At 46.5% G+C, this 16,458-nt stretch overlaps 1 protein-coding gene across 3 annotated transcripts in view; it reads left to right on the forward strand.

The window, feature by feature from the left end:
- The window catches only part of LOC135907193 (phospholipid-transporting ATPase ABCA3-like), a 327,820-nt gene that overhangs the window by 171,465 nt on the left and 139,897 nt on the right, over positions 1-16,458 (forward strand). For all 3 annotated transcript variants that reach the window (XM_070525205.1, XM_065438877.2, XM_070525204.1), the window contains 3 exons: positions 1,412-1,622; positions 5,620-5,872; positions 6,942-6,994. In XM_070525205.1, the coding sequence (XP_070381306.1) occupies positions 1,412-1,622; positions 5,620-5,872; positions 6,942-6,994 (517 nt within the window). The remainder of the gene's footprint in view (positions 1-1,411; positions 1,623-5,619; positions 5,873-6,941; positions 6,995-16,458) is intronic.

A 16,458-nucleotide genomic window follows, 5' to 3' on the forward strand; every position in this document is an offset into this window, starting at 1 on the left:
CGCGAAGCTTGGCATAGAGCCTTGAAAGGGCGAAAAAATTAGGGCTGATAAATTATTTCCAAAGCCTCGTATGAAGCCATGAGCGTGAAAATTGCTGTGGTGGCCCAAAAAAGTTTGCAAAAGCTGTATTCAATTCACACAAATCTAACCCCGAAAACAAATTTTCCGCAGAGGTCTGCCCATTTTTGATAAGTTTGAGCTTGCCGACATACGTGCCTATGTCATACTCATATAGCTACTCTTATAGCATACTCTTATAACTTAAGAGCACTTTCCTGCATAATGCATGCGATATTACGCAATTAATACCTATATTTTGAAGTCGTGAATACAGATTAGCCATAACCTGTCCCTTATATATAAACAGGGTGCATTGTCTATTTCACCGGGCACACTGTAAAAACCAACTTCCATGCCTAGCATTACTTACGCAAATGAAGAAAAAGCGAAACTTCACTAATTATTTTCAATGTTTCTATGGTCTTCATGAACTCAAACGTTGAACATTGCACTCAGCATTCCCCCTTTGTTTACCGGATTGGAAGTTTCTCTTGTGCAGTTTCTTGGGGTTTTACGAAATAAAGTGAAAAGCGGTAGTACCACACTCTCGAAAGCTTGAATAAGTAACTTTCTACTAAGCCTATATTTCGGCTACATATGTCAAACAGTTTTCGTCCATCATGCCCCAAAAGCTTCCTACTTCAAACAATGATAGACGCCCTGCCTTCTGAAAATACACGCCGTGTATATTGTATAAAAATAGGGAGACCATAACAGCTCAATAATTTGTTCTAAAGCATGTAATTGACCTGGACACTTTCAAGTTCTGGTGCGCGTCACCCACAAAATCATTATTTGCTCAATATATGAAATATCGGCCGTTTATGGGCCCCGCTCGAAGGAGAGAGAACGTTCTCAGGGTTTAATGTCTTAAACCATCCAAAAAGGACGATCAAACTTTTTTTCTCATTTAACCAATAATTGACAAAGGCAATTGAAAATTTGTCTGCCTATTGCCCTTAACAACCTACACGTTTCCTCAAAAGCTACACATTGTGACTTGTTCACCCTTTTAATAAAACTGTGAAAACCAGCCTAAAAATCTTTAAGCGCTTCTAGTAGAATCAACAGCTTCTAGGAAACATGTTAAGCGTAGCGTTGAGTAAGACAGAGTGGTGGGAATTAAAAACTAAACGGAGGTAGCCGAAATTCTCGTTGACATACAGAAGAAAGAAAACGAAACCACCAATTATTGGCAGCTTATAAAAGCTACATAATGAGCGCCAATATTTTTCTTTAGTGCATCATTAAAGCAACCCAGGCAGCCAAATATAACCCGGAGCAATTGCCAATGGCAATCTGGCAAGTTCGGGCGCGTTCCTCACTGCAATCCCTATCGCTTGAATTTTAGGTGCTCATTCTAGACGAGCCGACGGCGGGCATGGATGTAGAGACGAGACGGGCCGTATGGGACACCTTGACAGACGTGGCCAAGGAGAGAACTCTGCTACTGTCCTCTCATGACATGGAGGAAGCTGACGCCATTGCTGACCATGTAATAATCCTGGCGTCCGGTGGGATCGTCTGCAGCGGATCGACATCCTTTCTGAAGAAAGCATGTGGTAAGCTTCTGCAGCCATCCAGTTAGGTGTATGCATTGGTTTAATCGGCGCTGCGAGCTTCCTTGTGACTACCCAGGTATATAAATATAATGTATGCACGAAACACGACTGCTGCTAAACAAAACGGTAATAAAATAATATTATTATTATTAATGACAAGTACCATTGCTTCGGCGTCCAGCAAATCAGCCTGTGATTAGATCGATGTGTTTCGTTTTAATTCATTTTCTTTATATCCGTCACTCTGACTGGTAAACTGTCTCCGTCATTTGAAGCAGCGTATTTTATGTCCACTTATGGCCGAAGGCTTCTCTCAACTATGTTGGCCCTAACTGTCCCAAGCCAGTTCACTTCATCCTATGTCTACGATTCTTAGTCTAATCGGGCCCCCTGCTGTACCACCCACGTGGTTGCTTAGTGGCTGTGATGTTGGGCTACTAAGCACGGGGTCTCGGGATCGAATCCCGGCCACGGCGACCGCATTTCGATGGGAGTGAAATGCCAAACCAGCCGCGTACTTAGATTTAGTTGCACGTGAAAGAACACCAGGTGGACGAAATTTAAAGAGTCCCCCACTGCGGTGTGCCTCATAAGTAAAAGAGATTTTGGCACCGGAAACGCCATTATTAAAGTTATTCCGCTGTACCACAACCCTCCGTCGATTGGGTTGCACGCTGTGTTGCACCCTGGCTGCACGGGGTTGAACGCGACCCCGACTCCACCCTCCTGCAGAGTCTTCTGCGCGACGCTTCCAACACTCTACCTCCCCCCCCACCCCCCCGGCGTGCGCTATGTTCAGCCGCGATCACCGGCGGATTCTCGCGCGCTTTCACTCACACATACAGCATACGGCTCGCGATGACGGTTTTATCGCCCTTTGACTTTATTCGGGGCGTCATTGCGACGGCAACGGCGGCAATGCGACTCGAGTGTCCACATAATTGTTATCGGAAGACAATGAAAAGCGAGAGTGAAACCACGCTACACTTCAAAACTGCTCGAAACAAGAACTTCCTAAATTTCAATATTTAAAAAATGAAATTATTATTTATGGCATTATATCACAGTTTAGTGCGCGGTTGGAAAATAAGTAAAACAAAATGCATCAAGACTAGCCTGTTGCTGTTGAGTAAATTACGACCAGGCTGCTACTGTCTGTCATACGTGCTGAGAACTTGACAGATCAGTTTGTTGTAAATGCATATGCACGACTGCCTCCTGCAAACATGATTTTTTTTGTCCTGATATTGAAGACTTGATGATTTCTCTCGCCGGCTTCACTCGGTGTAGACAGTGATGTCGTGTAATTAAAACGCAGGCTAGTCGCACTTTTGAAAAGAAAGGCAAAATGATGTGATATCGCTCCTGATATGCAGTGGTTGTTTAGTTCACTCCTATCTTTATACACGCTTTCCTGGAATGTACACAAACATGACATGGAATTCCGAGTTCACACACTGCAAGTTTAGGCAGAAGTACAACTTTGCGTGCCAGTCCGTTTTGTACAAGTAATATACTTTCTTTGAACCTTCGAATAACTTCAAACCAGTATCGTTGGTATATGAGAGGAAAAATTGCTTTATATCTATCGACTGATTGTTGAGAATGTGGCTGCACCCTAAGTTATTGTGTAAACAGTTGTTGCAACAATCGAGGCGAACTTCCACCTCCTTCGTCACCGTGATGTTCTATATAAGTCCCAGTGCGATAACATCGCGACCGCGCCCTTTATGCTGTAGCTGCGACGGAATGTTTGCGAGGGAGAGCTGAGAAGTATGAATGCTTGGTGCCGCGGGGTTTTTTCGTCACGCACTCAAAGGAGGAAGGAGATGTTGGTGCTTTTGAGTCTGGGGGATGGTTTACGCTTGTTTGTTCGCGTCCGTGCGTGGGAAGATTGTGTGGGCGCTCGCGTGTGCATAATCGTGTATGTGCTTGTATGTTTGTGTGTCTGTGCGTTCCTAGTGCATGTGTTATGTGCATGCGCATTTGCGTTTGTGTGCGTGATCGGGTGTTTGATTTTGTGTGTTCCTGCATGGTGCGTGTGTGTATGTGCATGCGCGATTATGGGTACGCTTGTGTGCGTTCATGCGCGCGTGGTGGATGGTGCATGTGCGTGTGGGCCTATGTGTTTGTGGGGATATATATATATATATATGTGGGGGGGGGGGCGCGTGTGTGTGCGCCTGTTCCGCCTATCGTACAACAAAAAGGACGCATCAAATCGCACGTTGTACGCTTTGCTAATAGTAACATAGCGTTCTAAGGGTACGAGGTAATAACATACTAATGTACTACAATCTGACACGAGATATATATTTATAGTGACGCATATGACTCGTGGGATTACATTCGACATTCGATGACGCGATTTCCGCTAGTTTTTATTATTTCAGTGTTGCTCGTCTAGCTGGCACAACTCCTCCCAACAAAAGATGAAGTTATAAGTTAACGCTTACATGTCTCAATGTTTTTATTCGTCTTTGTCACAATAACTTCAGAGTATTTCACAGTTATTGCAGAATCATGGCCTGAAGGGTACGATTAAGGTTTGGTCATTATGCATAGCTCTTAATTTTATGCCCCGCGATAACGCTCAGCTGGCAAAGACGTCGCGGTGCCATGCGCCAGCTTTTCAGTGACACCGCATTATGTCATCCCATATTAACTTTGGGTACCTGTTTCTTATTTGCCCTTGGCACAAATCAAATCATTTTGAAGTGAAGTTAATAAGAGGAGGTCCACAACGATTACTGTGCGGCGGCGAGGGCCTGCTTTCCGCGACGGGCTCGATATGAGATGCAAACGCAATGCAACATTTGTCGGAGAGCGCAATTACCTGTCAAGTGTTATCATCAATTATTATATAATATACGTTACCTTTCATATATACCTCAATAGAATAGGCAACACATTATATCTGCGGCTTATTAAGCTTCTAAACCGTAATGCTTGTTTCTAACGTTAGCGTTATCCAGGCTTCAATTTGCAAGTCAGCTAGGTGTTTCCACTACAGCGGTCACAACAACAGCTAACGCCTTCATGCTGCAAACCAGAATGCGTGAAAACCGTCGCTCTACCTTGCGAACGACTTGCTGTGGCATTGAAGGGAACGCTGCGGAGGGAAACCGCACACAACTAAGAGCGCTCCTGAGAAAACATTATACTACATTCTCAGGCATACCGGTTTAAGCAGGTGAAGCCACAGACATCTTACTTGCAACAAATCAAGACGATTTGTTGCGAGAGGAAAGAGGAGAGACGTCCAACGGCAATGAATGGCACTTTTACTGAACCAGCCACAACGACCAACGTCGTTCACGTCATCTTGTACCCACAACCAATGTGAATATAGGCGCCCGATCTGATGAGGATGATGATTAAATGAACCCGTAAGAAACGCGCAGTAATGGACATCCTACCTGATTACGATGAATATGGAATGAACGCGTAAAACACGGGTGGCAATATGCACCAATCAGTGTTAAATGCGAACCACTTGTTTTCGTTTGCATTTGGGCAAATCCAATACCGTTTAAATGGATGCTCAACGCTGATTTGGTGTCTGTTTATACCTACACGAAAAACAGCTGTGAAACGCTGCCGGACAACTCGGCGCACAAAGACGCGTGCGGAATCTCCGCTGCTGCAGCTTTGCCTTCATTGGCGCAGATAGTTGTCCACGTTTATTAAAAGACCCAGCCACGGATGTCAGCCTTGAGTCCTAGTACTTGGTGAAGGCATTGAAAAGCCACCGGTGCAGGTTGTTGTTTCTATATCTATCAGTTGCCAGATTAGCATACATCTTCGAAGGGATGTAATATATTTTTCAATACCCACCAGTACGGATGCCATCGCAGCGTGAGTGAACTGAAGCGACTTTCTGCTAGACGGCGTAACCCAGTAGGTATCCTGACCCAATTTGGCTGTTGAAGCCGTGTTTCTGTACACAAGCCATGGGACGATGATTCGTCCTTAACTGCCTTTTGTATGCACGCAGGTGTTGGATACAAGCTGACGTTCTCCAAAGTGAAAAACGCTTTCAAACTCCATGACGTCATGAATATCGTCCGCAAGACCACACCTGCGGCATTCGTCGATGATGAGAAGCAAGAAGAGGTGTCCATCGTGCTAGGCACTTTGGACAGCAAGGATTTCCCAGCCATGTTCAGGGCACTGGAAAGCTCTCTCCAAAAGCTGGGCATTGCAGGCATTGGAGTCACTGTCGCCTCGATGAAGGACGTCTACTTGAAGTAGGTTGTTCTGCATATCCCTGAATGGAATATCATCGTTGATTTGCTAGTGTCAATGAACGTATGGCGGCAATGTTTTAGTGAGACCAGAACAATACAACAAAAGCTCACTTCATGATGACATAGTGCAGTGCGACGAACGAGGATAAAGAAGAATTTTTACACGAACAGCGCTTCGTCTTTCGTAGAATATCCACAGTTAAAGGAGACGCCGCTTTACAGCAGCTTTAACGGGCTCCTTTGGGATTAGCTACTGTGAGTCGCATGATTCTTTACAGCAAGAAATAAGGGAACCACGCGAACTACACGTATTTAGAACTGCCCTTTCTGTGGGGAAGGGAAAAAAGAAAGGAAGAAGAACAGGGGCAAACGAATAAAAATGGAGTAAAAGTCTGAAGCACGCATATAAATTATCGTTTGAAGAAGATCATTATTGTGTTCAGGAATAGCGAAAAATCTATGGAGGGATATGAGTGGGTGCTTTGGCTAGCTAACCTTGGCCCATGAACAGGTAACACTGGAAGAGTTATTCTGGCCGGACCCGTCGTTGAAATAGTGCAACCTATCCCTTTCGTTTGAGCGTAGTAAACGCGAAGTTCTACATTCTTGACTGTGATTACACATCGCGATTCCTCTCACCAGTAGCTAGTTGTGGCGTTTAGAATGTTGAACCTGTGCGCTTTGTTTTTTCTGCATTGAGTGCTCTTTACCTACAAAGAACTTTTTATTGGAAAATATGCGTCATGAACACGTTGTTCATGCAGTTTTTATTAACGGACAATCAAGGCCCTCGGATCCCCGCACTTTTATATGTTTTTATATCAATTTTTATGCCATGATTGTTCTATAAGCCCCCTTCAGGAAAATTCGAAGCTAGGAGTGCTGTTTAAGGAGTAGTAAAATACAGCTTTTCTTTCTTGCGCTTTAGACTGCGCATGTGATGCAATTGACAGGATAAGGAAGAGAGACATGTAACTCTTGAAAAAAGAGGGAAAGATTCTGCATTATTAAAGTGCACGTCTTCCACAGAGGTGTGTTCTTGCATTAGCAGCCCTGTGTTATCCTACAGGATAAACCTGGACTGGGTACCAGGGGGAAAAGCACGAGAACAAGCAGTAGAAGGTATGTAATTTTTTCGATAAATTTTATTTTGGGGATAAGTGTTGCAGCTAACATTCAATGATTGCCCAAATTCAAAATGATAGTTCTCCAGCCAGGCAACAGACGGAACATATGAATATGCATAACGAAGTATGTAAAGCACGGTTCAAGTAACAAAAAAACGCTATGGATTATTTTACAAATTGAACAAATGTCATCTTCATAAAAACTAACATGCAATGCCACAGAAGCGGCAGTCACAGCATACATCAGTAGCAAGATTTACGCAGCGAAACACGTGACCTATCATTACACATTGTTTATGTCATGTCACAGTATTGCCGTACATCAAAGGACTCAACTTACACATAAAAATATAAATACGGCATTATAGCTTGGCCAGACACCATTTCAATATTTCAGTGCGATATAACTTATAGGCCGAGTGCAGTTGGTGACGTAGAAAGTATGCCGTGGTGCTGTTGTCGGTAGCCACGAACAATTGGTGCATGTTACCGGCTCTTTGCCGGTCCTGGCAATAGTAGGTGGGACCAAGAAGTTTCCGATTTTATTGCTCATTACGCAGTGCAGTTATCGAGTGGGCATCTTGGGATATAGCTTTGCATACATCTTACAAAGCGCACAAAGCAACAACCATTTCAAATGCGATACATTATTTTTTCTAAGCGCAGGTATCATGGCAGAAGCCATGCACACATCCCCTTTCAATGCAAGTTGACAAGTACTTAAACGAGTTTCATTTTTCCCCTAACTGAGCAATTATGCTGACTCCCGTCAATAACTGGCCAACTTTTGTAGTAAAAACTTTACCGAAAATATCAGCATTAACACAGATATATTGAGAAAATGTCATTACGTCAGCAGCAAAAACAGGTAATGACACGATAGGAGCAATGGCGCGAAGCAATGTGTGACATTGCGGCGTCAGGTTGGAAAAAAAAGACAAACGGTCGCTTCAATTTTGAGGTATGCTCATATTCGCAGAGCATGGCTCTGCATGCAGATACAATAATTCGTGAAACGAACACTGTTGAAACATGTTTTTCAGAAAACTACGCCATTTTGTTGAAACATATGTCGAGCTCGTACTTTGTCGTTGCATATGTAGATATCTTTTCGGAAGATGAACACGGCGATAATCCACGCCGAAGCTGTGATACACTAAATAAAGAAAAACGACCCAAGACACATGAACATAAACGGTTGCTGTCATGCGGGAAGAAAAGCAGCAAGAATTATGTGCAACTTGACACCTAGCCAGCGGTAATAACCGGTGAGGAAATGCAAAATGCATGAAAAAGAAAGCAGGAGAGAAACGAGAGCACTGAATACGCGCAGCCACAAACACGTTTATTTCTTGCACGTTGGTGCAAATTTCAGGACCCTGCATTTATTTACCCCGGGGAACAAAACGAAATGCACACGCAGAAACATTTAAGAAAAGGTGCCGGTGGACCCCAGGAGGAGGACGATGCTTTCGTTACGACTGGAGAGAAGCTCGATATACTTTTCGGTTGTTTCTCGCATCTTCGTCGGTCTGATCAGGACTACAGCACTGACGAAAGTTGCTCAGAAGCTCCAACTGGTGGCCTTGTTTGGCCCCTCTTGTTGCCGCAGCTGCGTCGTATTCGCGCGTTGAATCATTCATCTTGTCAACAGAAAACTCTTTCCTGGACGCGGATGTTTCTCGGAGTTCGTTTGATTTTTTAGTACTGCTCCGATTTCTTAGTACTGCTCCATGCTTCAAGCACTTCAAACTGCATCAAACGTTTCAGTGACAGCGCCGTTATCCATCATTGGCTGTAGTCCGTCATGAGGCGTTGAGAGAGCGAAAAATGCTGACTATCATTTCATTCACTTTCACTCTCCCATGATTACTGTGGCAACAAAGAAAGTCCCATCACGTGCTCTTTGAAGCGAAGTGGAAAGTAAGAAGCTGCAGAGCGCGAAAATGATTCATGCGATGATTGTGTCGTTCCGGTAGCGAGTGTAGCGCCGTCATCGAGGAATATTTCCAACCGCAATTGAAAGAAACCACTGTACCCGTTTTGCATCCTAGTGCAGTGTCAGAGAGCTTTAGCACATCATAGGTGGCACCATGTTATACGCAATAAAGCAGCGGGTTTGGACTACGCATGCGCATAACACTATAGCATCCTCGCACTTTGTTGCGCGCTTACGCTGTATTTAGAATTCATCGCAAGATGCGTACGCTCGCATAGACTGCTTAACGTGGAAAGCATGGCGGTATCTTCTAGACGACAGCCGCGCGCTTCGGATCTATCAAGTGGTCGTCCTTAGCTGCTTGGTCCATTTGTTCTGAACATGCGTTTCTATTTGCTTTACATTTGTGCTCTGATGTTTCGACACCAAAGTATTAGTGACCACTGCGCCTTGTACCCGAAGTCTATCCTTGATGTTCCAGCATTTTAAGACTAACAAGCCTGCTTATATTTACGTGCTGTTGACGAGCATTTTAGAAGGCACGGATGATTGCCTGATTAGTGTCAGTGGCAGCAATGCCGGCTTTCTTTTGTGTCAGTTCAGAGATATGTGCCTTCGTGGTTTTGCATCCTTTCTGTCGAATATATGGAAAGGACTTCATAAGCAGACAGCACGGATGACGCGTAACCTCATCAACTAAGGCATAAGTTAAAGCGGTTAAATAAGCTACACGTTCAATCACCTTCCGTGAGTGCACAACGCGAGCAGGTAGCGCGCGCCCTACAAGCACCAAAAGATTATTCTTTTCAAGCAGTGCTGCCATCCATCATAAAAAATGACCCGCGAAATGTTTTCCACCTTCATAAGTGAGCAAACAAAACTGTCTTAAACCTCAAATTTCCTGGTCAGATGATCTCAGCCTCAAGAGAAATTTCGCAACATTTTATCGCTTATTTCCGTATTGGGTTTTCAGGCGCTGTCATGTGCCCATCCACGGTTTCTTCTCCAGCATCTCAGGGATCATTTATTTACCATCCAGGTGTATCACCGCTGTTGCCGAATTTTAATGTCAAAAAGTCTTCTTCTTGCGATGGTATTCTTAACAATTTTCTCAAGCGATCTGCAGAAACTGTTGCGGCATTTCTTGTTATAATATTCCGTGAATCACTGGAAACTGGTAGATTTCGTGATGACTAGAAGACAGTCGGAACTTTCCCCATATCTAGGAACGGAGACCATCTTATTGTAAAAATTATCGCCCTATTTCTATATTATAATTTTTTATACACCCCCAATGGCAGCGGCAGCATCACCAGTAGTTCTGCAGCAATCCTAGGAGCCACCGAAGTTCCGTGGTTCCACAATCGAGGACTCGGAAAGCTGGCTGGAGACGTATGGGAAGGTTGCTACGTTTACCCGCTGCGGCAGCGACGACAAGCTGCGGCATGTCTATTTCACATTGGTAAACGCTGCCAGGACGTGATTCGAGAACCGACAAGCCAGCTAAACGATGTGGAACCTGTTCCGAAGCAGCTTTCTGCAAGCATTCACAAGCGTCCTGCGTAAAAGACACGCTCAAGCTCTACTAGAAGCCCGAGTACAGCTTCCCAATGAGGCCATAGTGATCTTCATGGAGGAAATGGCCCGTCTTTTCCAGCACGCCAACCCGGAAATGTCGGAGGAGGAAAAAGTTCGTTTCGTCATGCCGGGCGTCCAGCAACAACTTTTCGCTGGACTGATACATAACCGGTCCAATACCGTAGCTGAAATTGGCACAGGGGCATCGACGATCGAGAAAACTCTGGAAATGCGCATTCGGCAGTATACCCGACAAGTGCTCATGGCGCAGTGCGCAATCCAAAGACTGAGTTCCGACGACCTTCAAGAGACCATCAGGGTCATTGTGCGCAAAGAACTGCGCAAGGTCTTGCCTTCACCGCAACCTCAAGTGGCCTCGATTGCCGACATCGTGAAATAAGAGGTTCAGTGACCGCTTGTAGTTGCTGAGGTGCCACCGCAATTACCGCTGCCCTAGCCGGAAGCGATGACCTACGCCACCGTCGCACGCCGTCAAAGTCCCTCTCCGAGACCACGCCAGGGCCATGTAACACCGCGATTCCATCGTCCACCGCCACTGCGGCCAGCACGCCCACCCTTTGCCCAACGCAGCTACGTGAAGAAGACGGACATTTCGTGAGCCCCGACCACCGACAACTCTGCTATCACTGTGTAGAAGCCGGCCATGTGTACCGCCGATGCCCATACCGCGACTTGAGACTGAGAGCGTTCGCCGTCAACGCGCCACGTGCACATATTGGGAGCGCCCACAAGACATCGCTGATTACTTTTACGCCACTCAGTGCAACTCTCAACGACCATCCCATTCACCGTCACCTAGCCGCTACCTGTCCCCGCAACGCCAACCATACCCTGGCCAAGCCCAGGGCCGGTCTGCGAACCCATATCTGGAAAACTAACAGCAGCAACTGATGGAGGTGCGGTTGCTGCCCGTCGAAATGACAAAGATCCTCCACCGCCCACGAAGACCCCGAAGAGACTATCTCGACTATATGACAACGACACGCCGTAATCCCAACGAAGCGTGGAAGGAAAAAGCGTACAGACCAAGGACCTGATGCCACGACATAGCTGCCCCACATCAACGGGACGCAAGCGTCAACCGACGCCGAGAGCCAACTGCAACGCAAGACAAAGATCCACCGACCTCGGCGGGCTTCTTGATGGCCACGCAGTCACCGCATTGGTAAAAACAGGAGCCGACTACTCCGCCAAAAGTGGACCCTTCGTCGCTAAGTTGAAGAAGGTTAACACTGTGTGGGAAGGCCTCAAAATTCGGACCGCTGGAGGACACCTAATAACGCCAACTGGAATCTGCAGAGCAATAATTACGGTTCATGACGGGACCTACCCTGCCACATTCGTTATCCTCCAACAGTGTTCACGAGACGTCATTCTCGATATGGACTTCTTGATCCAACATGGCGCGGTGATTGATCTAAAGTCGACGTCCATAACGCTGTCGGAAGATCAACCGATACCGCTAAAAAGCTGCCGTAGTAACCATGCCTTGAGTGTACTTGAACATCAAGTGAGCATCCCGCCTCAATCCAGCCTGCTTCTTTCCGATGGTACCGAAACACCAGCAGACGTAGAAGCCGTAATCGTTAGCGACTATCGTCTACTGCTTAACCGTGAAATTCGCGTCGCAAGAGGGATCCCTCGACTGCACGGCGGGAAAGTTAAAGTATTGTTGACAAGCTTCAGCTAGGAGTTCAAGCATGTCAACAAGGGCATGACGATTGCATACAAGGAGGAAATTCTGCAAACCAGCAAAACTTTCATCCTCTCGGATTCTGCCGTATCTACCCAGATGACCATAGCTTTTGAACCAGACTTCGACATAAATACAAGTCTCCCCATGATTAAGAGCAACGGCTCAGATGTCTGCTCCGACTGCACAAAGACTGCTTTTCGACGTCATCGAGGAATCGACAAACACCAGTCGCGAAGCATCGCATAATAACTGAAGAGAACGCTCGACCACTCTGCCAGAGCCCTTACCGAGTTTCGACGCGAGATTGTGAAGCTATTACGCAACAAGTCGACGAAATGCTTCGCGACAACATCACACAGACGTCGAAAACCCCGAGGGCCTCTCCTGTTGTCTTGGTGAAGAAAACGGTCGGAGCTTTTTATTTCTGCATCGATTATCATTGACTGAATCAGATAACGAAGAAGCATGTATACCCCCTGCCACGGATAGACGATGCATTGGATCCTCTGCAACGCTAAATACTTCTCGTCAATGGATCGCAAGTCTGGCGACTGGCAAATAGAAGTCAACGAGAGAGATCGCGAAAAGACTGCCTTCATCACGCCAGACAGCCTCTACGAGTTAAAGGTCATGCCATGGGGACTGTGCTGCGTGCCTGCAACGTTGCAATGTGTCATGGACACGTTGTTGGTAGAGTTCAAGTGGTAGACCTGTCTTGTTTACTTGAATGACGTCATCTTCACCAGAAATTTCGACGATCACCTTAGGTGGCTTACGACAGTACTAGAGGCCGTCAAGTCATCAGGGCACAGTCTGAAGCCGGGAAATTGCCACTTTGCGTGTGATGAGCTGCAGTTCCTGGGTCACGTCATTGGCAAATCCGGAGTCCGCCTGACCCGCTGAAGAGAGCTGTCATCGCAAAGTTTCCGCACCTTATCAACAAGACGGCAGTGCGTAGGTTCCTTGGCAGACAGACAGACAGACAATGAACGTTTATTGAGGTCCTGAGGGACTAGCCGGTAGAGACCCATTGGGGCCCTTCCTTGGCATGTTGGCTTACTACAGGCGTTTTATCAAGGACTTTTCACGCATCGCTGAGCCGTTGACACATCTAACTAAAGTGATGTCGAGTTCAACAGGGAAATGCCACAGGCCGACCCTTTTCAATTACTCAAAAGACGCATGCAGTCGCCGTCAGTACTTGCGCAATTCGACAAGACACTGCGTCATATGTAAAAGGCATGTGGCCCGAAAAGAAAAGAAGAAGACGACGTGCGCCGATCTGTCTTAATGCCACGAGCCCTCGAGGCGCGTGACCCGAGCTGTGATTGGGGGAGAAGCGGTTCTGAACTGGGATTATCGACGTGGTTCTGGGTCATGGAGGTTGGAGCGTCAGCTTCGTAGTGGTGACGGGAGCCATGGAGGTTCGGACTGGCCCGTGACGTTGGCGATCCAGGGTGTGGCCGTCCACCTAGGCGACGTACGATTGAGGCTCCTTGGACCTGATGCAGCTTGTCACGGCAGTGCTGGGCACTCCAGGAATTAGATCCTCCTTCTTCGGCAGACCAGCAGGGACGGTAGTCCCCGGGGTGTCTCGTCGGTAATCGGAGAAGTAGCGGCGGAGCCCGGCGGTCGGCCTAACCAGGAAGGCCGGAGGGCCACGTCACCGACATAGTTCGGGGTACCGATATCCGAAACGAATGAGCGGGCTGGTCGATACCACGACAACAATGCTTGCAAGTCGGCAGGAGCACCGACTGGGACCAAGAGCCGACGCACATCGGTCTAGGAAATACGTGTGACAACCGAACTTAGTAAGAGCGTTCATTTTGTTAGCGTGCAGCCATAGGCCAGGGTTGCCGGACTTTCGCATAGAACGCGCTAGAAACAGACACGGCCGGTAATTAAGACATATTTAGTCACCGTTAAGTAGGCGACAAAGGTGCTGATGTCTCTTTTTGATGTTTCATGTCGTAGGAATGTTACTTGGAGTTGACTTAGTTTCAAGTGTGTTTTATTTTGGGTTTGTTTTGAGTAAAATCTGTTTGCTGTGCTCGCCTGCGTCCCCCGACTCCATCTCTCCCAACACCCGTGGGGCCCCGAGATCATTGAGTGACACAAATTGGCAAGCCTGCCAGGATAGAATCCGTACCAGGATACCTCGCGGGATAGGATCCGTCCCAGGGTATTTCCAGGATTTTATTTCGGCCATGTCACTGATCTCGCTGGTTTATAGATGGAGTGGGAAGGTTTGGCGGCGATGGCTAAAAATTTAAACCTGTCCTAGGAAGAGACGATGGCATTCTTCGAAAAGCAACACGAATGAGCGCGCGAGCCACACGAACGAACATTTGTGAAGAGTAGAAACGAGAAAAAGAAATTTTAGAATTGAAGATAATGCTAACAGAGATGGGCATGGGCTCTCGTGAAGGCACGAGTAGTCCCGGATTGGCGCCATCCGGCTCACCTTCTTCCAGGCCACGACAGATTTGCCCTAGGAAATTCATGGCATCTTTCGATTAGCGAAAGGATTACCTAGATGCAAATTTTCATCGGTTCGAAAGAATATCAATCGGGCAAGGCTGGGAAAGGAGCGAGTGGGTTAATGCCTTGAGTCTATGTTTAGTGGGCGAGGCTCTGGGTGTCTTTGGGCGTATGCCAGCCGAGGAGTCATTAGGCTATGACAAGGTCAAGAAAACTTCATTGCAAAGATTTAGTTTGACCGCAGAAGGGTTCCGAGAGATTTTTAGGTCTTGCAATCCTGAAGATTCAGAAAGAGCAAGCAGTTTGCGTGTCGGCTAACAAATTATTTTGAGAGAAGGATAAAGCTATCCGAGACGGACAAAATGTGTGAAGGGGTTCGGGATGAGGTCATGGCCGAACAATTTCTTGCCAGGTGTAGCAGCGATTTGGCGGTATTCCTTAAGGAAAGAAAACAACAAACTGTGAAGCAGATGGCAGAACAAACAGATCAGTTCGTAGAGGAACAGGAATTCAGAAATTTGGGAAGAGGTGACAATGATGGGCATAAGACAGCAGTGGAAAGAGTATAAAGATGAAGAACCAGGGGCAAATCAGTTGACAGAGGGAGTCCCAGAGATGTTTTCTATGTAACCAGTCAGGTCATGTACAGGTGAACTGCCGGGTGAGAGAAAATCTTCAGGAAACACTGGTGGTTTGACAGTTGTGCCAAAGAAAGGTCATAAGGCACACGAATGCAGGACTGGAGCCGTGGATAAGGCGGCATGTATCGTGACGTGAAGAGAGGAAGGACAGATAGAGCAGGACATGCCTGTAGTGGAAGGTGAGGTACAAGGACACAAGGCTACGGTCTTGAGAGACACGGGGACCAATACCATTTTAGTGAGGAGGAGTCTAGTGCCAGCAGAAAGAACGACCGGATACTTCAAACCAGTAATGTTGGTAGATAAGTCCGTTAAGTCTATGCCAGAGGCACGGATTCAAATATCGACACCCTTTTTTACAGGACTAGTCACAGCTAGATGTGTGGAGGACCCTCTTTATGATTTGATTGTCGGAAATGTACCTTGGGTGAGAAAAGCGGACGACCCGGACCCAAGTTGGAAGAGGTTAGGGAAGGACGTGGTAGAGAAAGAACAGATAAAACTCAAAAGGATGGGATGCAAGAGACAGAGGTAGCGGCTGCAGTAAAAACAAGAGCAAGCAGTAGTAGTACCAAACCTTTGACAGCAGTGCCGGTTTCAGCCATTAAGGGAATAAGTGTAACGGCTACAGAACATAAACAGTTACAGAAGATGGACGAATCAATACGAAAGTGTGAACTAAAGATAGAACTGATGCGCAGGATAACGAGAACAGTAGTGGAGTTTGTAAAGAATAGCCTACTATACCGGAAGCGCGTGTTTAGCTCAGGTAGGCAAGTATTACAGTTAATCGTTCCGAAGGAACTCAGGGATACAGTACTAACCATAGGGCACGGTAGTATAACAGCACCTCACAAAGGAGTAGCGAATACATGAGACAGGATCACAAAAGAGTTTTTTTGGATCGGGGTGCAGAGTGACGTGAAGCGGTATGGGAAATCATGTATGCCAAAATACCGTGTCTAAGGGACCTGTAAAAAAGTATGAATAGAGGAAGCAGAGAGAAAGGGAGAAGAACAAGGAGAAGACTAGAGTTTGTATGGCGACTGCACAAGAGAAAGGCCACAGGGAAGTGCACAATTATAATGGTGAGAAGACCA

Source organism: Dermacentor albipictus, chromosome 9, assembly GCF_038994185.2.
Source record: "Dermacentor albipictus isolate Rhodes 1998 colony chromosome 9, USDA_Dalb.pri_finalv2, whole genome shotgun sequence".
Lineage (NCBI taxonomy): Eukaryota > Metazoa > Arthropoda > Arachnida > Ixodida > Ixodidae > Dermacentor > Dermacentor albipictus.